Raw genomic sequence first — 23,668 nt, 5'->3', positions numbered from 1 at the left:
GGAAAAGTTCTGACATGATTTATCTTGGTCTCAGTTTTTTACATCACAAAACTTGGCATTTTAACAGGGGGGGGTAGACTTTTGATATCCACTGTATGTAGCACAGAACAAGAGACTGATCAGTGAGTTGCACATATTTATGCAATTTGTGCAACTCCTAGTTTGGTCATTTGGATATTTAAATGGGTTTAGTGTTTTCATATGATAATGACGGGAAAAAAAGGATAGAAAAAAACAAACACAAGTTAGTTTTGAGTTATAGAATACAAGAAGAGATTGTTTGCAAATAGAATATAGTTCATGTGGGACATAACGTGATGAGTAAACCAGCACTGCTATGCTCAAGTGTCACACCATGATGATTCTGTGCCCTTAGCACCACTTGGGATATAATGGAGACTAGCATGCTAACAACATAATGCAACACAGTAACCTCAGTTAACATGTTATAAAAACAAAGTTATCTACAGTTATTTTTGTGTGTGCGTCACAACTAGAGTGTCAGAAAGGTTGGATTTAGGGAAACAGTGAGAAGAGACAGCTAACCTTCCAACCTACACCCAGTGTACAAAGTTATTGTACGAGTATAGAACCCAGACTGGGCAAGATGAGACCTTGAAACAAAGCGAGTAAGTGTTCAAAAAAGCAGCTCAACTACAAAAGATTGGTCCTCGATTTTCATATTTGCGTAAACATAAGTGTACTTAGCATGTTCATTGTTTTGTAATACAACCTGCATATAAATGTAGGTGCATTTATGATAAACACATGAAGTTATGACTTAAATAAAAAAAAATTTCAATCTTTTTTTTCCTTGAACAAAATCAAACATTTTGCACAAACGCAAAATCAGTCTATGTCCAATATACTGAAATCAGTCTTCAAATATAAGTGCTTAATGCAGACAGCAGGGTCAGTCACAGTTCAAAATGTACATACCAATCATTAAAGGATATGCAAAGCCATTAGATTAGGCAATAGAATTAGAACTTAAGTGCCTTCCATTCCAAAAATGTCTTGAATACAGCTTCAAGATCTGAAACTTAACTATTTGCAGTTTTAATCCTCAAAAATATACATTTCTTAAAAGTAAAAAACACCAGAAAGATTTGAGCCAGTCAACATTAATCCCCCCTGAGCTTTAGTACTTGGACTAAGTGAATTTTAGGTACTGAAGTGTTCCGTTTTGAAAGTCTGTTTTTGATTTTAACAGCTTGGTTTAGAGCAGCCCCTCTTTTGCCCACTAGATGGCACCAAGACTGCAGCAATAAAAGGACAGTATAGTGTTTAAAAACACATAAGAGGCAAGACCAGTTTAAATTAATTTTATTTTCAAAAACATCTTCAAAGACTCCTGCTGCATCTGTAAGAGAACAAACATTAAAAACTGAACATGTACAGGAACAGTAAGCACATCAGGTTACAGTCCTCACCTGCGCATCAGTCCTGCATGTTACTCTTCCATCTGGCCTCCTGTTGAACGCTCTGGACCTGTGGTTTGTAGGACCCAGTCTGTGCTGATGGACCTGAGTGGGTCTGCCCCGGCTGCAGGACACTCTGACTCTGTGGCTTGAACAACACGCTACGTGCCGACGAGACAGAGTAAGCCTGCTGTGGTTTGTAGGACACAGAGCTCGCTGAAGGAGCCATGTGGGCCTGTTGTGGCTTCCAGTCACTGTACCCCTGTGGTTTGAAGGACCCATGGTGCGCTGAAGAAGCTGTATAGGTCTGCTCTGGTTTGCGGACACTCTGGACCTGTGGTTTATAAGACACAATCTGTGCTGACGGAGCCATTTGGACCGGTTGTGGCTTCCTTTCACTCTGGGCCTGTGGTCTGTAAGACACAGCCTGTGCTGATGGCGCCACGTAGCTTTGGTATGGTTTGGAAGGAGCCATGTGGGTCTGTTGTGGGTTCCTGATGGTCTGGACCTGAGGTTTATAAGAGACTTTGTGTGCAGAGTAATCCGTGTAGGTCTGTGCTGGCTCTCTGACACTCTGGACCTGAGGTTTGTAAGACACAGACTGTGCTGATGGAGCACTGTAGGTCTGCTCTTGCTGCGTAAAGCTCTGGGCCTGAGGTTTGTAGGACCCCCTGTGCCCTGAAGAAGCGGTGTAGGTCTGCTGGGGCTTCATGGCACTTGCTTCCTTCTGAACATCAGGTTCTCTAAGCCGTCTGATCTCAAAACCACCAAACCGCTTGGGAATGCTGTAGATCGTGGTTGGAGAGTAGCGCAGACCCTCACCATTCCTGGAGGCCGGCGAATTACGAGAGTGGGCTTGGAAGCTAAGAGGGGCATTTTGTTGACTGGACTGTCGAGAGGTCTTAGAGGGATGACGCATAGACACTCTTCTAGCAGGGGCGGTTGCTGAGGTCTGCATCTGTACAAGGGGCCTCTGTGATGAAGGGGCTCTTGGGCTAAACAGACTGGCTGACTTTGGAGAGCGAGGATAGCCTCCTTGTGCGAAGTAGGCTGATGATTGAGCTGCAGCACCGGGAGCTTTCTGTACAGGTGACCGGTAGGAGTGTTTGCTGGATGGACTCTGAGAGGATGCAGACCTGCTGGATGGATATCTGCTAGAGCTCTGTGTTTTCTGCTGAACTGGCCAAGTCTTCTTCTTGCTGTCATCATACTTACTCACAGAACTTCCACTAGCAATAGCAGTAGACAGGCCAAAGAAAGGCTTCTTAGGCTCATTTACATGCTTTGTCTTTGCTTTCTGCCAGTTAGGCTTTGACACAGAGTTAGTCTGCACCAACCTGACACTCTGAGACGGCTGTGACAGAGTCTGAGAGTAGCTGTTACTGGAGTGTCCTTGGCTATAAGCTCTGCTGCCTGCAGCCTGTGTGTTGAGGCCGCTGTTCTGGGTCAGACCTTGAGAAACAGAGGCCTGTCTGAGTTCATTCTGGGGATTGCTGGCACTGAGTCTAAAAAGTCCACTTTCCTGTTGCAAGAGGCCAACATAGCCATTGCTGTTCTGTCTCTGGGAACTTTGACCTGTGAGGACAGAAAGCAGGATTTAAAGATAGCAAATTTTTACTTGTTCTATTGGCAGACTTTTTACTTATTTAAAAAAAAAAAAAGCTTATTTAGTACAAATCATGATTTCTAGGTCTGGTTTGCTGCACAATAATATTTATGATTAGCTTAGTACATCAAAAGACAAGCACACCAATAGTTGCTTTTTGGTCTTTTAATAGCAATAAACTCAAAATGTCTGAGATGCAATGACACCTGCACACCACTAGATGTCACTACATTATGCAAAATGTAAAGCTCCAGAGCTTTGAGTCTTTGTTGGCATCAGTGAACAGCTTCACAAGGCTTTTATCAGCACATCACTGGGACCACAGTGAGAGTGAAATGTGTGCTGTGCTCACCTTGTGTAGACCATAAACAGCGTACATACTCTGTTTGAGCAAGGACAACCAGCACAATCCTGCACAGAAATCACACAAAAGAGAATCAAGGTCAGAAGAAATGGGACAGCAAATCAACTTACAGGGACAAGCAGCACAAAAAACTCACCCCAAATGAACTCCACAAGCCATTTCTGTATGTCAAAGTCACAGTAGCCCGACTGCCCTGAAGCTGCTCGCTCTGCATGTGTGTGCTGCTGGGAGGTAGTATTTATGTGGGCCTGTTTCAAATCACCACTTAATGAGCTGATTGTTTACAGGTGCTCACTGGTGTGAAGGCAGGGTGAAACTGGGAGAAAGACTCTGCAGGTTTCTCTCACACTGGAAAAAATGCCCCTCCAAAAACAAGAAAAAAAACTTTTACTACTTGAAATGAGCAAAAAAAACTGCCATTAGAACAAATGAAAATTTGCTTGGTAAGATTATCCATCATCTACAAATAAGATCTCAGCTTTAAAAATGTCTGAAATGTAATAATAATAAATTTCATGTCAACTTCTTCATTGTAGATATATTCACCTTGATGTGAGTTGTATTATAGCGGCACTTCTCTAGGTTTAAGACCATCTTGTACTTGAAATAAGATGAAAAAGTTTAATTTGAGCATTTTGAGATATAATGTCTTCTCATAGTGAGCTGGATATACTAATATTCAGTCATGTTGTTTTTTAGGGTAAGCCAGCTATGCTCTAAAGTAGGTGTTTCATTGTGTGCATGTAGTTTTGGGATGTATATTTTTTTATCTGATTTAGAAGAAACAGTGCCTGAAAACTGAAACCCACCCTTAAAAACAACTACTTTTCTTTCTTTTATCAATGGAGCTGTGTTCTGATAGATTCTACAATAAAATGCATTTACTTAAATCAAGTAAAATGTTTGTCTTAAATCAAGATTATCCATCTTCTACAAATAAGATCTCAGCTTGAAAAATGTCTGAAATGTAAAATAAACCTTGTTTCTTCTAAATTAAAACTCAAAACAAGATCATTTCAAGATTGTTTGACTGAACAAGATATTTAAGATGTCTTAAAACAAGTCCCTCTATTTTGCTGAAATGTTACTTGTTAAGTAAATTTATCTTAAATCAAGTGGGAGAAGACATTTTGAGAAAGAATGAGACAATTTCACTTGGTAAGACTTTGAGTTTTTGCAGTGCACAGGCCTGACCCCTGATACCCCTTTTCCACCAACACGAACTGGGTTCTGGTTCCGGGCTGGTGCTTGTGCTGGTTTGGAGCTGGTTCAACTAGCGAACCAACAAGGCACCGGTTTGTTTTTCCACTCACTCGAGCCCGTGACGGAGGCACGTCATGACGTCAGATTTTCGTGACCGTTTTTCACAGCAACACTAGTGCAACCTTTCCCTCACAACAACAACGATGGCAGACAACATAGCATGCTTGCGGGTGTTGCTCATGACTTTTCAAAATCAGATGAGGGCCCGGAGAGAATTGACCCAACTGTATCAACAGTTCTGTGCTACTCGATGTGGATGGCGACTTCATACGAGAAGAAAGGTAATGGTTTTTATTCTCTATAAGTCTGAACGTAAACTGTTGTTAGCCTCTCTGCTAGCCCGCTAGCCCAATTTAGCTTGTTGTTTAGCACAGACTAAACCGGTGTCTATTGAACAAATCAGTAATCAGTATTTCTATTTCTGTATTTATAGATAGTCTTCACGATGATGGCGAGGCAGAGGCCGCCTGTTGTCTGGGCACATCCACGCTCCTGACACTGGTGGGACACCATTGTTCCGGACTTCGACGGACAACAGTTCCTGCAGAACTTCCACATGTCCTTGGAATCATTCGAGTACATCTGTGATCGAGTTAGGAGTGGCATGGGGAGAAGGAACACCAATTACCTTGTGTGTGTTCCAACTTAAAAACAGGTTGCCATCGCCCTCTGGAAGCTCGCCACTGGCATTGAGTATTGGACCATCAGTCATCTTTTTGGTGTAGGCCTGAGTACCATCTTCAACTGTGTCCAGGAGTTTTGTAACAGTCATCAGAGTGCTGCTTCCTGCACACATTAAACTTCCAGATGCAGAGAAGTTGGTGGAGATGGGCACTTTTTTTAGCAACCGCTGGAGAGTACCACAGTCTGTTGGTGCAATAGATGGAAGCCACATCCCAATAATTGCAGAGCACTATCCTAGAGACTACTACAACCAGAAAGGCTGACATTCTGTTGTTCTCCAGGCTGTTGTGGATGGCAAGGGAATGTTCTGGGAAGTGTGTGTGGGCTTTCCAGGGAGTGTACACGACGCCAGAGTCCTGAAACACTCCAGTCTGTGGGATGTCCTCAGTGATGGGGAGTTTCTGGGTCAAAACAAAGTGACCATCTCCGGCTGTGATGTTGGACATTACTTGATAGGTGACCCAGCATATCCGTTGCAAGAAGACTGACCCCTGAACAACATACCTACAACTACTGACTGAGCGGTTGTGGAGAGGGCTTTTGGGAGGTTAAAGGGACGATGGAGGTGCCTCCTCAAAAGAAACGACTGCAAGCTGGAGCTCAGCAAGAAAATGGCACTGGCCTGTTGTGTTCTTCCCAACATTTGTGAAGAACATGGGGACAACTTCAGCGAGGAGCATCCAGACAGGAATGTGGTCCCACAGCCTCCTGTTCATGCCTTACCCCAGCATGGTGCTCCAGAAGGAACAGACATTCAAGCTGCATTGCTGGATAACTTTAACAGGAGGGACGAATGAAAAATAACACTCCTTTAAACAATTCTGAATTCATAAAAATTCATTTTTAAATTATAAACAATTTTATCAATGTTCCTAGTTTTGATAAAAAAATGCAATGAATCACACACAGTCCTCTTGTTTCATTTGTTAAAAAAAAAACTTCTATACACATGAACAAGCTTTATACTGCATTGATGTTAACTGTGATAATAATGTTGGGCTGCCTAGTCATGGTTTAAAATATAATATAATATATAATATAAATATAATATTTTAAACCATTGAAAAATTCATCTTTCATTCATTATATTTATTCTCATTTCTATACAAATTAACCATAAGCAATTATCTTTCCAAATCTATTATTAATAATCCTATTAATAGTGTAATGTTGACATTTTTTCTTTCTCAAAACTGCACAGCCTGGCAAACCTTTTACCCACATCTCTATTGATTAAAAAAGAACACTTCAGATAGATCTCTTTTTGATTTTTATTGAAAAAGTTAATAATAATAATTGAAAAATATATATACATAAATCACGTTGGTCTTCCCTGGGCTTCCATCACTGCAACCATTCCACTTATTAGCCCAAGGAAGGTCTCAGACTCAGCCTCCATCCGTTGCAGCAGTGAAGCATGCATCTCCTCACTCTGCTGCATCTATCTCTCCTCTCGCTCATCCGCCCTCTCCAATAGACGCAGCAGCTCAGTGGTGCTGTCCCGCTTTCTTTTACCTGTGTACAAAAACAGTAAGTAAAAGGGTTAGATAACTACATAGTGTCAATAATAAAAAAGTGCCAGGATGTTGCAGAGCATTTATATACATAGTTTATTAACCCATGAAGGGAAACTTGTATGGGGTGATATGAGCACACTAGGATAAATGCACAGTAAACCAGTATTACTTATGATCAGTAATTCCTACCTTGTCTGGGCCCAGGCGTTAGTAAGTCTAGAGCAGGGCTGCTTGATGGTGAGGGTGAGCTGCAGGTCAAAGGTGACAGCACCGTCACGTCCACCTCGGTATCCATCGGTTGCAGACAACTCTGTAAACAACAAAATGAGAACACAAGGAACAAAACTCTTCTATTACACTTTATACAATGCTGGCCTGGAAGCCATATGTTGAGTAGTGAGTAAGCCAGTAGCAAAACGTAGCATACTAGCACCAGCTATTGTTATTGTTAGTACCATGCTAGCAAGTTAGATAACGAGCCGTTGGTGAGCTAACTTCATATCTGTAAACAAGACAAACAACAACACAACTTACCATTATCGGTAGAGCTCTGGATGTTGAGCGACTCATCGACCATCGACTCCAGGATCGCTATGCAGTCATAGGCCCCGGTGAGTCGGCATGACGGTCTGCCGCCTAGCACTGCATCAAGCACCTCGAAGCTGGGGTTGCTCTGGGCGAGGTCCTTTTTTTGGTCCCAGTAGTCTTTTTTTTAGCTTTTTTAGCTTGTTGCTAATCTGCTAAAACGCTCCGGTCGAACCCCGCCATAGCAATCTCTCGCTGGATCTCTTCCATAATGGCTTTGGTCCTCGTTGATCCCTCCAGCTTTTTCTGGATCTCCTGCGAGGACCAAACCGCAAGGAAGCAGCTTGTCTCCTCGGCCAACCACTGCTTTGCCTTGGAATCCATTACTCTCTTTTCTGGACAGGTAGTTACTCTCTTTTGTTTTTTTCTCTGTAGGACAATTATGGAAGCATGTTTGGTTTGTGTTTTTTTTGTCATGGTAACCCGCCCCCCCCTGCCCTTGACGTAAGCGGTTAGCGGTTCTAGTCCAGCAAAGAGTTGGAGCCGCTCTGGAACTAGTTTTCCAGAATGGGAGCTGGTTCGCTTGCAGTCGAAACACGAAAAACCGCTTCTCAATCGGGCACCGGCTCCAAACCGGCCCTGAAACTGCCTGGGTGGAAAAGGGGTATGAGAGAAGTTTAGAGCAAAAGATTCACTGTGCCAAGAAACACTCTTCACACCCGTACAGTAACACTTTGTTAAGTAGAGATTTCTCCTCTTTGCATCAAACCTGCCCTTGGAAACGATCACGTTACTGTTATTGGTCTTGTTAGGATTATTAATGATGCCTCCTGACGTTGAATAGACCCAGGCGGCTCTCAGCAGTAATGATGCAGTCGACCCTAACCGAGACAAACGGCACTTCCAAGATCAGCCAGCTTCTGCCTTCTGTTCATATAAATCACACACTGTTATACCAACACTGCTATCTCTACATCAAACATCCCACTTTCATGCACTTGTGTTTTTTCTCTGGTGCATCTGAGAAAAATGATAAGCACAATGTGTGATGTCATACCTGCATGTGAGCGTGATATCATCAGCTTCCTGTGAGCATGTGGGACGCTCCACATGAAGGGTGACACACACACAAACACACAGCAAGAACAGACTCTCTGGTAGTCTGGCAGGTGTGAATCTTCATCCTGCAGCATGTTTGGGCCATAGTGCTCATTAATGACACTCCCCTGCTGCCAGAGTAAGCAGGACGACAAATGAATCTGTCACCCTGTCCTACTTCCCAGAGTACTGTATGCACCCCTTTATTCGGTCCACCTCTTAAACCCAGATTTATTAAAATCCACAATCTTATTTTTCATCTTTTAAGCACTTAAGTGTTTGAGTCAGAGCGGGTGATAGCAAATTTCCTCCCCTCCATGGTAGGGAAGGAGTGACACCTCGCATGCGATGACCAGATGAGTGTGGTGGCTTAGATCAAAGACACAATTTCCTGTCAAAGGAAATAGCGCAGAGGAATTTTCTTCAAGAACAGTTTCCTCCTCTCTGAATTCTTTCCATTACGCTTATCAACATTTATATGAGCAAGAAGTGTAAAGCAAGTCCAACATTATCAGTAAGTCAGCAAAGGCATTTCTGATGACACAAGATTAGGAGGCAGGCGAGTTTACACAACGTAAACAAAACATGGAAGTGTGACAGAGATAAGAGACAAAATGAGATCAATTCATCAAAGGAAGCCTCTCCTCTGAAGCTCTGCTTTGATTTCTAAATGGGCCTTTATCGTGCTCCTAAGTGCACATTTTCTGCCAAGGAACAAAATATTTGTGCTGCACAGACTGCACTCACCTCTGTGCATGAGTGGAAGACCCGCTCAATCCAGGAGCCTCCGTCCTGTAAATTTCACAGTGTCAGGTTCCAGCCTGCACACGAGCGTCCTGCATGCTGTGATAGATTTGTATCTGTATGTGCAGGACCATTAAAGACGCGTGATGGAGGAGGCTACAAACACACAGCACAATTTATGTGCAGAGCTCTGCAGGACATGAGGCCGAGTGTCTGAATCACACCCTGATCACACCACAAAAATGTGCCAGTCCACTAACTCAGCAGCTGCATGTTGTGATCACAGCATGTGGTTTTGATTTATTCATATGTCTACCCTGATAATGAATCCCTCTTTAAATAAATTAATTCATTAAATAAGACAGATTTCTACATATTGCACTGAATGTATATTTAGCAATCAACGAATTAAGTTTTCATTGAAGGCTGAGAAGGAATCAGGGCCGGGGATATCGGAGGATGACTGGAGTAATATTTGTAAATGTCAGTCCGGGGCTATCAATTCAAGATCCCTCTTTGAATTCTGCTGGAAGAGTAAAACAACATATTATCTGACTCCAAAACTGCAATTCAAACAGCAGGGTTTACAGGGACAGGATGCATGCAGGACAAAATGTCATAATTTAATGGCATATCATTTTCAAAGGGAGTGTCCTTTAGTCCATCCATACTGACTGATACTGTCTTCTTTTTTCATGAATCTTGACACCCAACCTTTGTCTCACCTGCCCCTTTTGAAAGTTCCAGTTCAAGGTTGGACTTCTGCCTCATCCCGACACTGAACCAGCATCGTAGGAAGAAACTAAGACCCTGTTTACACCTAGCATGAACACCACAGATGACATCTGGGTCATCTGATCGCGATTGACAAGCCTCAACTACAGTTGTGATCGCTCATCAATGCTAGCTGAGATCTGATCACTCAGTCCACATACGGAGGTCGTCTGGGAGGCACGTATCTGCTTTGGTCTGGTAGAGTGTTCGCTCATGTGTGCAGGGCCACATTAAGGAACCCTGCATCCACATCAACGATTGAAGCCTGGTTTATACTTACTGAGCACTGCAAAAACTCAAAATCTTACTAAGTGAAACTGTCTCATTTGTAGTCAAAATGTCTTCTCCCACTTGATTTAAGATACATTTACTTAGCAAGTAACATTTGAGCAGGATGGAGGGGCTGTTTCTTCTAAATCAGATAAATATATTAATCCTCAAAATACATGCACACAATGAAACACCTACTTTAGAGCATAGCTGGCTTATCCTAAAAATCAACATGACTGAATATTAGTATATCCAGCTCACTATGAGAAGACATTATATCTCAAAATGAGACAATTCAACTTTGTCATCTTATTTCAAGTACAATATGGTCTTAAACCTAGAGAAGTGCTGCTATAATACAACTCAAATTAAGGTGAATATATCTCAAATGAAGAAGTTGACATGAAATGTATTAGTGCAGAAATCTTTTTTGAGTGACAAAATACTAATTGTTATCATTCCTGTCTTATTCTGAGACACTCAGCTTTAAAATACTGGTCAAATATTACTTAAAATAAGTTTTACCTGCTAATTTTAAGACCACAGTTTTCTAAATATTACATCTTATTTTAAGAAATCTTACCAAGCAAATTTCCACTTGTTCTGTTGGCAGATTTTTTTGCTTATCTCAAGGTAAAAGTACCTCGAAAGACCTTTTCTTTTCTTGTTTTTGGACGGGCATTTTTTCCTGTGTAGCATTAACACCACATCTGGGTCGTCTGATTGCGATTGACAAGCCTCTACTACAGTTGTGATCGCTCATCAATGCTAGCTGAGATCTGATCACTCAGTCCACAAATGGAGGTCGTCTGGGAGGCACGTATCTGCTTTGGTCTGGTAGAGTGTTCACTCGTGTGTGTAGGTCCACATTAAGGAACCCTGCATCCACATCAATGATTGAAGCCTGGTTTATACTTACTGAGCCATTGAATCGTGCTTATCTGAAGTGGGAGAGTAAGATCAGGGGCAGAGATGGTGTGGATGTTGGAGCTGGCAGGATGTAGTGGTGCTGTGTGTTCGTGTCTGAGTGTGTAAAGGTCAAGTCACCACTGTTTGGTTGCATGTACGCCTCTTGCACTCTCGTAAGGCAACGCGGTGTGAAACCACTCACTAGGACACCAGTATCACTCTGCTGCAGGCTCAGTGTAAAATACAAAGGTGTGGTGATGATAGACCTTCATTAAGTCACGGTTTGGGTCTTGCAAATTAAGAAGGGGCTTTTGGGTTTTTTTTTGTGTCTAAACAAAGTCTATAATCCTAACCCTGCTTTTATTTGATAAGCTACAGATATGATATATATTCCACTTGGTAAATCAATGGGCTTTTGGAGCAAGCAGTCATTTTTAATGTGATAGGACATGTTTAATCTGTGCTGACACAAACAGTGAGGTTACATGACATGACATGAATTTGTGTATTCCCTCTTCAGCACCCTGCAGATAGTAAACACAGAGGCGATGCCAGAGATGTGCAGTCTTTGCACACACAAGGTCTGCAGCTCCAGTGTCTTGAAGTGATGATGTAGTTGGATGCCTGCAGGAGGAACATGGTGTTACTGTGGCGGTGGTTTGCTCTGGTGAACCAGTGTCTGTTAATTGCTAGCAGCCTGCTAGGAAACAGAGCTAACATTCCTGCCTCAATCCCCCAGTTCAAGTAAACAGTTTGATTCTTTCAAAGGAAGCATGTAAACATATCTCAACCTTCAGGACTGAAAGAGTCATGTCAAGCTTTGTGGTCACATCATAGACTGTATAAATAACGGATGCAGTATCTGTGACGTCACCCATCTGTTCCTGAGCGCTGTTTTGAAGCCAATCGTCGGCGGGAGCCATATTGGAAATGCTGAACTCAACCAAACTTAGTGTGAGGTAAAGAGCCTCCTAGTCAACAGCTATGTGTTCCCGCCTGTCAGTCAAGTCAGTCATGTCCTTATTTGGGCAAAAACTCGTAATCTTAATATCTTCTGAACCATCGCGTTAGAAAAAAATTCACCCTCTGTACAGTGTGTGCTGATAGAGAGATTAACTATGTAAAGCCAAGCCGTTTTTTGAACCAGGCTGTAAACATGTTTATTTCTGCTGTAAAGATCGTCTTCTTTGAATGGGTGTGTATGTGGTTTCCGGTGTTTCTGCAGCCAGCCTCAAGAGGACGCTAGATGAATTGCATTTTATCAAACTTCTACGTGGGCTTCAGATTTTAAGATTGGAGGTTGTTGCTTGGGTCACATGCATCAGACTCATTATTTATTTAACATATTGTTAACATAATTTCTGCTGATTCATCATGCTTCATTTGTCATGTTTAGATACTTTAAAGGTGACATATCACGCTTTTTTCATCAATATATATTGGTCTTAGAGGTCCCCAAAGCAAGTCTTTAAAGTTTATGCTCAAAAAAACACTTTGAAATCAGATTTTGGCATGCCTGAAAACCCCTCTTCTTCAGACCTCCTCAGAACACTCTGTTTTCTCTCTGACCACGCCCCCTCAGGAAGTGGATGTGCCCTCGGCTCTCCAGCACGTTGATCTAATGTTTACATGTTGGCTGAATATACACGACTGCTCAGAGATCGCGTTACTTCAACCCTCTGAATCTGATCCAGAATCTGATCCTGACGGAGAGGCGCCTGCAGCAGGACCTTTCTGAAGGATTGGTCACAGATTTAGTGTTTCTTGTTGTTTTATTTATCAGTATGTCGACGTGTGTCTTGGAACACAGCTATGAACATGTAGCTATGTGGCTATGCTAACTAGCGCTAGCACTTATCCATGATAAATAAAAATCATCCACTAGATCTTCAAATCTGCAGACGTGGGGAGTAAAACCGACCTCTGCCAGAAAGGCAGCAGGACCTTTTCTGAAGGATTGGTCACAGATTCTGTGTTTCTTGTTGTTTTATTTGTCAGTATGTAGACGTGTGTCTTGGTACACAGCTATAGCTACGACATGTAGCTATGTAGCTATGCTAATTAGTGCTAGCACTTATCCATGACAAATAAAAATCATCCACTAGATCTTCAAATCTGCAGACGTGGGGAGTAAAACCGACCTTTGTGTTTATTAAGACAGCCTACAACTAGCATGCCTCCCTCCTAAGCTCCTTGTTAGCACACATGTGCAGGTAATGAAAAACGGAGGAGGGATTCAGTATTATTTTATACAGTCTATGGGCTGAACAAGCTCCGAGCTCTGACTCCGTGACAGACCGGATATTGTTGTTGCGTAACAAAAACACGGAAGTCTGAAACGGCTCGTTTCACACACATTTACAGAAAGGTGTAGAAATCAAAACAGGGGCAGAATGGATTTTTTTCATTCTTGGGGGGTTTGTAGACATGCCAGGGAAACATATTTCAGGTAGAGGTACATTAAAAAGTCCATTTTGCATGATATGTCACCTTTAATAACCTCTGTTGATTGCTCAGTCTATGTTCAATGTGATATGCTTGTGTGGTTTATTGCTGTCTTAAAATGTCGTTAGGTGTCAGACTCCATAGAGACCTCGTCTTCTGTGGCAGGTGTTAAAAAGCTTGGATTAGACTGACTGGATGAATAGTCCAGTATCCTATCAGCATCATCTGAGCTCTCTTTTTTTTGTCTCCTTTAAACAAAGAAAAAAAAACAACTCCCCTCTTAAGCTGCTAATTGCTCCACTTTGTCAACCAGCAGGATGCAAACTTAATCCTTCTTCCATAGCTGGGCTGAAAGCATATGTTGTTTTATTTCAAACGTTTTTCACACAAAGGTGGGAGTGATCAAAGTTTGGCTGGAAACAGAAAGTATGTCCCTAAAGAAGCTGTGAGGAACTTTACGTTGAGAAGTACAGGCCAGGATCAGAAAAGTGATGGGATAAACATATTTGATGCTGATGGTCTGAGTTGCTTTTATAGGTCATAAAGACACATCAGGTTCAATTTAAATCTGTTTCCCCACCAGTTAAAATGTGTTGTTAAAAAAGAGTTTTAAAAAAAGCTGCTATCTACAACCGGAGTAAACCTGGGAAAACACCAACCAATCCCTGCCATCAGGAGCCAAATGATGAAACCAATCAAATCCTGTCCTGCCATTCTGCCTGCCTCCTGCAAAGCATCACTTTGATAATGTTTTGGTGTTTTCTTACCGCTGAGTGAGACATGAGTTGACGTAGTGCAAAACACAAACCATGTGCTGAGGACCGGTTTTGAATCAGTCACCATCGTATGGTCGTGAATCAGCGGCGCTCGTGCATGTGAGCGGGGGCGTCATTTTGGAGGAGCTCTGAGGGGAGGGGGGAGGGGTTAGATGGACTCCTGAGGAAATGCTACATTCAAATTCATGCAATTTTTCTGTGACTACCAACCCTAGCTTTAATTTGCTTCCATGACAAATGCAGGCTTTGGCAAGAGACACATCTTCACAACAGTGGGTGATGGTACTCATGGGAAATGCAGTCTTCATCACAGTGAAACACTACCGATGTCCTCCAAAGGGGTCACCGGAATCAACACAACATGAAAACTCCTCACAGTGCCTTTAAGAGAACCAAACTCTTTTGAGGAGCAATATTTTCCAGTGTTTTCTTTTTTCAAATGAAGGTTGGCCTGCAGCATTTCAATGTGGGTTTGAATAAAGCTCAGTTAAAACAGCTTAAGTCACATTACAAGTTATACTGATAGTAAAACTTACGATAAAGACATTCCTAGATGTCAATATGTTCTGATACAACAGTGAGAATTATGTTTCCTGATGCTAGTTGTAACAACAGTAGTGGTATATTTTGGTTACCCTGGAGGACAAACTCTTTATCCAAAGAGATCAGCATCATCTCCTCAAACTCCTAAATGTAACAAGATGATGTAAAGTCAGAGAGAGACAGTCAGCAGATGGTGTCTCCTCTCTGCAAGAATCTACCCTTTGGCCTCCACACCGTTCCTCTTCTTCTGACCAATCGGGTGCCTCGGGACCCTGTTGGGTGCACTGGCCCCCCTCCCACTCTGGCATCTGGTCCAGCATTTTGAAATAATGAAGGTAATAATAATGAGCTGAAGACTTCGCACTCCAGGAAGGCGAGAGGTCAAACTACCTACAGAGAGTTCACACCAAACACATTCCACGAGCTGCTTCATCATCAGAGAGGCTGCACTCCTCACGCCTCAGTTTACTAATAACAATCCTCTGATGGATCATTTCAGGGTCGCTTATGGATGTATGATTTATTACATGACATTACTGCAACTGTTGAGATCTGAAGAAAGCCTATACCCAAAAACAAAGGATGATCTGTAATGCTCTTTATCCTGAGGTCAAATGCAAAGATATTCTTTTCACAGGTAAACTTTTGGTAAAATGGTGAGTAAGCCATGAAAACACCAAGACTCTTAATGCCAATGAAGTTCTGCTAGACTGATAAACTGACTGTTCATGTTTCTCATCTGTCATTACTTCTTATTAATGATGTTCTGCTTCCCAAATCTCAAACATGTACTTGATTATTGGGGAATCCTTCTAATCGCCCTCTCTGTCCTCTGTCTGCCTGTCTCTTACTTTAACTCTCCCTGTCACATTAGAGTTACTAACCATAGACCTTTCTGGAGTCCCTGAGCTCCCTTGTCTCATAGGTTCCTCTGGATCTCTGCTGCTGTGGACGTGCCAGACTCCAGCTGCTACAACTACTACTATCCGTCTCTCCACTATCATCTCTCTCTCTCTTCATCTCCCTCTATCCCTCTCTCCAACACGGTCTCAGCAGATGTGTGTCTAACATGAGTCTGGTCCTGCTGGAGGTTTCTGCCTGTTAAAGGAAGTTTGTCCTTGCCACTGTAACTAGCTAAATGCTGCAAAGTGCTCTGCTCATGGTGGATTAAGATGAGATCAGACTGAGTCCTGTCTGTAAGATGGGACTGGATCTTATCCCATCTTGATGTTGGGTCTTTGTTAATAATAGAACATAGAGTACGGTCTAGACCTGCTCTCTTTGGGAAGAGCTTCAGATCACATTTGTTGGGATTTGGCGCTATACAAATACAGTAAAAGTTGACCTTAATATTAAATATCTGGGACCAAAAACCAAAACAATAAGCTAAAAGATACTAAAGTGGCTTTATTACTAACAGGGAAGTGCTTGGGTTGTAGTTTCTCTGGGACCATGGCTGTTAGCTTCTATTTTCACATCACATTTATTGATTCATTGTCTAAATAAAAATATTGATTACTGCAGGTTTATTGTGCCCTCAACCTGCACTGTACCTGGGCGGAGCAGTAAAAGAAATCGTAGCTTACAGTAAATGAAGCCATTGTATGTGAAACATGGAGGGTCTGCTAAAATGGGTTTGATCCCAAGAGTCTTTTAATGACTCCGTTTCAGCCAGACTATTGTGTTTGTCTGGCTCTCTGTTCCATTTCAACCCAACCTGCTGATCGGTGAAGCAGATGATGAAGTAATGAAGGGGCAGAGCCTTTCTTTAAAACAGGTCAAGGCCATTAATAATCAACCAGTGACACAAGCCTTGTTCCTTTTCGCTGATGGTATATAAAGATAGACGACGACTGTATAAAATACAACTCAACTCCTCCTCTGTTTTTCATTACCTGCACACGTGTGCTAACAAGGAGGGAGGCATGCTAGTTGTAGGCTGTATTTATAAATACAAAGGTCGGTTTTACTCCCCACGTCTGCAGATTTGAAGATCTTTATTTGTCATGGAAAAGTGCTAGCGCTAATTAGCATAGCCACATAGCTACATGTTCGTAGCTACAGCTACAGCTACAGCTATATAGCTGTAGCTACAGCTATAAGACACACGTCTACATACTGATAAATAAAACAACAAGAAACACAGAATCTGTGACCAATCGTTCAGAAAGGTCCTGCTGCAGGCGCCTCTCTGTCAGGATCAGATTCTGGATCAGATTCAGAGGGTTGAAGTAACGTGATCTCTGAGCAGCCGTGTATATTCAGCCAACATATAAACATTAGATCAACGTGCTGGAGAGCCGAGGGCACATCCACTTCCTGAGGGGGCGTGGTCAGAGAGAAAACAGAGTGTTCTGAGGAGGACTGAAGAAGAGGGCTTTTCAGGCAGACCAAAATCTGATTTCAAAGTGTTTTTTTTGAGCATAAACTTTAAAGACATGTTTTGGGGACCTCTTAGACCAATATATATTGATGAAAAAAGCGTGATATGTCACCTTTAAAACTCATATAGCCAGCCTGGTCTCCAAACTCAGAGTGAAACTAGGTTTCTTCTTCAGAAATAGATCCTGTTTCTCCCTCAGAGCGAGGAAACTTCACGTATCTACAACTTTTCTGCCTCTGATAGATTACGGTGACGGGTTGTATTTGGGAGCCTCGGCTAAATGTTTGCAGTCTTTAAATAGTGTATATGTACGGGTTGCACACGCCTCACTCATCACTGCGAACTTCATGTCAAAGCTGACTGGCCATCCCTGAGTGTACGCAGACACACACATTGGCTACGTCTGATTTATTAATCTCTTCATGGCTTGGTCCAAACTTATCTGTGTGTGTATCTACAAAGATCAAAAAGCCACTATGCCTTGCCCTCCTGCAACATCTTATAAATGTGTGTTCCCCGTGTTCGGACAGAGCTCGGTAAGAGAGCGTTTAGTTTTGTTGCAGCTTGGAATAAACTCCAGAAGGACTTCAAATTGTCTGATTTTATCTCACTCACACAAATTCACGAATTGCACTTTATTTGCAAATCAGTTGCACTTTTAAATAATTGATTGTTTCTACACACTGTCTGTATATATGCTCCATTCTATTGAACTGTCCTATTTATTTTAACGTTTGCTGCTGACCTCTTGGCCAGGTCACCCTTGTAAAAGAGGTCTTGATCTCAATGGGTTCTCATCTGGTTAAATAAAGGTTAAATAATTTTTTTTTTAAATAGCCACATAGCCCTAGCATTTAGCATCTCAATACACAAAGAATAACAAAATTAGCACTAGCTAAGCACTGGAAACCACATACACACCCATTCAAAAACACGATGTCTATGTTTACAGCCTGGTTCAAAAAAACAGCCTGGGTCTACGTAGCTAATCTCTCTATCAGCACACACTGTACGGGGGGTGAATTTTTTTCTAACGCAACGGTTCAGAAGATATTAAGATTACAAATTTTTGACCAAATAAGGACATGACTGACTTGACTCCCAGACGGAAACACAAAGCTATTGGCTAGAAGGCTCAAACCCCACCTCTTTTCGCCACACTTTGACTGGTTGAGTTCCGCATTTCCAATATGGCTCCCGCCGATGATTGGCTTCAAAACAGCGCTCAGGAACAGATGGGTGACGTCACAGATACTACGTCCATTATTTATACTGTCTGTGGTAGTAACACAGACATTAAAGGACGAGGTGGGAACTCTGTAAGAGGCTCCTTCTGTGAGTTCACACATGATGCCTCTTTTTGCTTTTGCAACGCTGCAATGTAAAATCAGACACAAGGACACCAACATTACACTATTACAAGTTCAATGTAAAAGTACAAAGGCGTATTGACGGCAGAGTTTTGACAAAAAGAGAGACTATCTTGATTCTGTTTCTTCTCTCTGAATAAATACAACAACACAAAGCAGAACTGTTAGCTTAAGTACATGAAGTTAGCCTTAGCTTAGCTCAGGGCCTCGGTCAAAGTTTGAGAGACAGAGAAATGATGGGACACAGGGAAATATGTTTCTCTAATTTAAAACTCTCCAGCCTCATCCTCCTGTAAACAACCACAGCAACAACAAAACAAAACTTCTGACAAGCCACATGGATCTGGAGAGTGATTTGTGGCCAGCTGGAGGACAGCGGAGCCAACAATGAGACTGCAGGACGCTGTGAGGCCCAGAAGAGGGGGAGCTACAGGGCCATAAAGCCTGGCAGAGCCATGTCGTCGCTGCGTTTACAGTTGTAGTCGATTCTGAGATCAATGGAGACAGGGTCATGAAGACTTCAGAGGGAAGCTGCATTGTTGTGGTGGAGTGTTTTACATGAGCCTTTCTTTCAGAGGAGACAGGCCTTTGTTGAGAGCATTTGTTTCTCATTTTCCACGGGTCTGGGGATCCACTGCGGTTAAGCACCAGGAGATTTTTGTTTAAATTTCCGAGAGCATAATGAATCCCTTTATGACATGTGAAAACACACAGTACAAGTTACTCAAACTATGTGGTGAATAAACCCAAATGGGACTGATAGATTATAAAATTACAACATAATACGACAATTAGCTTTTCTTAAGTTGAATCCAAAGTCAACAAAGTGATTTTTAATAACATCATTCACCGTAGTCACACGGCAGGATTTCTCCTGCAATGTCACGCTCAGGATGAGAAGCTCAAATCCTGTTTTCATATAAAATATGATACTGTTGAGTTCCAGGTTGAGAGGGGTTGATATGAAGTATGAGGTTGGGCCTGCTGGTTCTCTTCTGTAAACTCTGTGACTATCTCCTCTTTCCCTTTCACACATGGACTCCTGACATTTTCCTGATAAGTTCTGGAAAATTCTGGCCCTAATATTTACAGGAACTCTCCGCTGACACGTGAGAGTTTCTCTGTCAAACACGATCTCACAACTTGAAATACTCTGTTTGGCTTAAGAGAGGAGGGGTGGCTGGGTGGTGTAATAGTGATTTTTGTCTGTATTTATATCACTACAACACGTACAAGGACATTCCTGCAATACCAATCTTAGAAGCCATCAGCAATTATGACGATGCTATGCTTTTAATGCCTCTGAGAATGATGGTGTAGCGTTCAATGACTCCAAGCCAAGACTTCCTCAAAGATTCCAATGTCTTCATTACATCCCCTGAAGTAACACCTGTTATCTGTGTCAAGAAGGTCTTAGTAGAAAGTACTTCAACATTATGAGCCTGAAAAAGAAACACATTTTATCGCCATTTACCTACAATTTACAAGCCTTAAGTTTGCTTATAATGACATCATGATAAAGATTTATAACAAGTAAAAATAAATCTTTTTCAGGCCTTTCCTCGAGAGGAACAACTTGGAAAAGTTTTGTTTGTTGAATGGAGTTCAGACAAAGACTGTATAAATAATGGACGTAGTATCAGTGACATCACCCATCTGTTTCTGAAGCACTGTTTTGAGGCCAATTGTTGGCGGGAGCCATATTGGGAATGCTGAACTGAACATAACTGCTGTCATGCAAGTGTGACCTAAAGAGGCGGGCTTTTAGCCTCCTAGCCAACAGCTATAGTGTTCCCGCCTGTCAATCAAGTCAGCTGTGCCTCTCATTGACAGACTTGTAATCTCAATATCTTTGAAATTGCTGCGTTATAAAAAAAATTCACCCCCCGTACAGTATGTGCCGATCAGGAAATGACATGTTTATTTATGCTGTAAAGATCGTCTCTTTGAATTTGTGTGTATGTGGTTTCCGGTACTTCTGGAGCCAGCCTCTAGTGGATCCTCGATGAACTGCAGTTTTTAGCACTTCCACATTGGACTCATTTTTAGACCGGAGGTTGCCGCTTGAGTTCAGATTGCTAATTTCTGGTGCATTCCAGGCAGTTGGGAAATTTAACCGCTGTTTGGCTTTTACAACACAGCGTCTGGCAGATTTTCCTCTCAAGTTTACATTTCTGATCCAGAATGGATTATTATCTGAACTTGCACGAAGATGTCTGTTTAGGGAGATAATTAAATCATCTTCTGGTTTCAGCCAATGGAACTGAGGATATCATGGTGGTGGTGTTTATTGCACCTGCTTTTGCTCTCCATACATGTTGTTTTTCCTGCTGCCTGCTGATACATCAATGTGAGATAAACACAAGGTACTTGTGCTGAAAGAAAGGATGAGCGCTTCAGTGAAGAAACCCACTCCACTATGCCCTCTGCTGATACATTTATCAGCAGAGGGCATTATGTGTTGAATATTACTGACATGTGCATGTGTAATATTAGTGTGTGTAAAACAGGATTCAAGGCATTGCCCCTGGGTCATGTTCCTGGTTGTATGGAGTCCTGTTATCTGTTAACAATATTGTTTTTACAATCAGCTGTGACATACCAGACTACTTGTGATGTTACACAGTGATTTTAATTACAACATTATTGATTAAAGATTATTTTATTGAGTTAAATGATTCAGAATCAAGCATCTTACACAACCGGGTAATAAACTGCAATACTGATTACATTACTCAAAATTACTGTTGACCTCCTTAATAATACTAGGTAGGGTGTGCTATTAGTGCACAAACATTCATTCTACTCAAAGACTGACTTTAAGATACAAAATGATACAACCCCAATTCCAAAAGAGGTGTGAGGCTGTGTAAAATGTAAATGAGAACAGAGTTTGATGGTTTGCATGTCATTGAAAATAGTGCAAAAACAACAAATCAAATGTTGAAACTGAAACATTTTATTGTTTTGAAAAATATAGGCTCATGTTTAATAAGATGCCAGCAGTAGGTTTCTAAAAAAGTTGGGACAAGGGCATGTTTATCATTGTGTTCATCAGCTCTTCTTTTAACAACACTCTGTAAAGGATTGGGAACCAGACCAGTTTCTGGAGCTTAAAGTGAAATGTTATCCCATTCTTGTCTGGTATTGGAATTTAGCTGCTCAACAGTTTGGGGTATCCTATGTTGTATTTTTCTTTTCATGATGCGCCACGTATTTTCAGTCTGTGAGAGGTCGGGACTGCAGGCAGGCCAGTTTTGCACCCGGACCCCCCTCTACAACAAAGTCATGCTAATGCTAACAGAATGTGGTGTTGTATTGTCTCTTGCTGAAATATCCAAGGTTTTCCATGAAAAGGCATTGTCTGGTTGGCAGCATATGTATATGTTGTTCAGCATTAATGGTCCTTTCCCAGATGTATACGCTACCAATGTTAAGATAATTTATGTTTCCCCATACCATTAACAGAAGCTGGCTTTTGAACTGTGCGCTGGTAACAAGCTGGGTGGTCCCGCTTTGAAACGGAGGACGCAGCATCCATGAAAAGAAATTTGGAGTTGTCCGACCACAGGGCAGTTTCCAGTTCCCCTCAGTCCATCTAAAATGAGTTCTTGCTCAGAGAAGTCACCAGAGTCTCTGGATCTTATTTATATACAGCTTCCTCTTCGCATGGTTCACTTTTGATCTGATAAACTGTGTCCACAGACATTGTTTTTTTGAGGTGATTGTGAGCTTATACAGTGATTTCCACTACAGAGTCATGTCTGTTTTAATGCAGTGACTTCCACTACAGAGTCATGTCTGTTTTAATGCAGTGACTTCTACTACAGAGTCATGTCTGTTTTAATGTAGTGACTTCCACTACAGAGTCATGTCTGTTTTAATGTAGTGACTTCCACTACAGAGTCATGTCTGTTTTTAATGCAGTGACTTCTACTACAGAGTCATGTCTGTTTTTAATGTAGTGACTTCCACTACAGAGTCATGTCTGTTTTAATGTAGTGACTTCCACTACAGAGTCATGTCTGTTTTAATGCAGTGACTTCCACTACATAGTCATGTCTGTTTTAATGTAGTGACTTCCACTACAGAGTCATGTCTGTTTTAATGTAGTGACTTCCACTACAGAGTCATGTCTGTTTTTAATGCAGTGACTTCCACTACAGAGTCATGTCTGTTTTTAATGCAGTGACTTCCACTACAGAGTCATGTCTGTGTTTAATGCAGTGACTTCCACTACAGAGTCATGTCTGTTTTAATGCAGTGACTTCCACTACAGAGTCATGTCTGTTTTAATGTAGTGACTTCCACTACAGAGTCATGTCTGTTTTAATGTAGTGACTTCCACTACAGAGTCATGTCTGTTTTTAATGCAGTGACTTCCACTACAGAGTCATGTCTGTGTTTAATGCAGTGACTTCCACTACAGAGTCATGTCTGTTTTAATGCAGTGACTTCCACTACAGAGTCATGTCTGTTTTAATGCAGTGACTTCCACTACAGAGTCATGTCTGTGTTTAATGCAGTGACTTCCACTACAGAGTCATGTCTGTTTTAATGCAGTGACTTCCTCTACAGAGTCATGTCTGTTTTAATGCAGTGACTTCCTCTACAGAGTCATGTCTGTTTTAATGTAGTGACTTCCACTACAGAGTCATGACTGTTTTAATGTAGTGACTTCCACTACAGAGTCATGTCTGTTTTTAATGTAGTGACTTCTACTACAGAGTCATGTCTGTTTTAATGTAGTGACTTCCACTACAGAGTCATGTCTGTTTTAATGTAGTGACTTCTACTACAGAGTCATGTCTGTTTTAATGTAGTGACTTCTACTACAGAGTCATGTCTGTTTTAATGTAGTGACTTCTACTACAGAGTCATGTCTGTTTTAATGCAGTGACTTCCACTACAGAGTCATGTCTGTTTTAATGTAGTGACTTCTACTACAGAGTCATGTCTGTTTTTAATGCAGTGAC

General features: G+C 41.8%; 1 protein-coding gene across 2 annotated transcripts; it reads right to left on the bottom strand.

Annotated features, from left to right (window-relative positions):
• Positions 1-1,310: 1,310 nt before the first annotated feature.
• On the bottom strand, positions 1,311-3,661 carry LOC117827496 (adhesive plaque matrix protein-like). 2 transcript variants are annotated; one of them, XM_034704057.1, is made up of 4 exons: positions 3,528-3,661; positions 3,380-3,438; positions 1,434-2,996; positions 1,311-1,363 (listed from the first exon to the last, which is right to left on the bottom strand). In XM_034704057.1, exons 1-3 carry the CDS (start codon positions 3,548-3,550, stop codon positions 1,441-1,443), a joined length of 1,638 nt encoding a protein of 545 aa, XP_034559948.1. In that variant the 5' UTR covers positions 3,551-3,661; the 3' UTR covers positions 1,311-1,363; positions 1,434-1,440. The 2 variants fall into 2 exon arrangements, with proteins under 2 accessions (XP_034559948.1, XP_034559949.1); XM_034704058.1 differs by having other exon boundaries at positions 1,311-1,369; positions 1,440-2,996.
• Between the last annotated feature and the right edge of the window lie 20,007 nt (positions 3,662-23,668).

The sequence above is a fragment of the Notolabrus celidotus genome, chromosome 16 (assembly GCF_009762535.1).
Source record: "Notolabrus celidotus isolate fNotCel1 chromosome 16, fNotCel1.pri, whole genome shotgun sequence".
Classification (NCBI taxonomy): Eukaryota; Metazoa; Chordata; class Actinopteri; order Labriformes; family Labridae; genus Notolabrus; species Notolabrus celidotus.
The sequence above is the reverse complement of the archived record's forward strand: the minus strand, read 5'-3'. Positions and strand labels throughout refer to the sequence as shown.

What these genes read in the sequence shown, in the direction of transcription:
- LOC117827496 (XM_034704057.1), bottom strand. Translation starts at nt 3,550, where the DNA reads ATGGCTTGTGGAGTTCATTTGGG. An exon ending in GCTTGTGGAGTTCATTTGGG is followed by an intron (nt 3,439 to 3,527) that starts GTGAGTTTTTTG and finishes ATTTCTGTGCAG; the next exon opens with GATTGTGCTGGTTGTCCTTG. An exon ending in CTGTTTATGGTCTACACAAG is followed by an intron (nt 2,997 to 3,379) that starts GTGAGCACAGCA and finishes CTGTCCTCACAG; the next exon opens with GTCAAAGTTCCCAGAGACAG.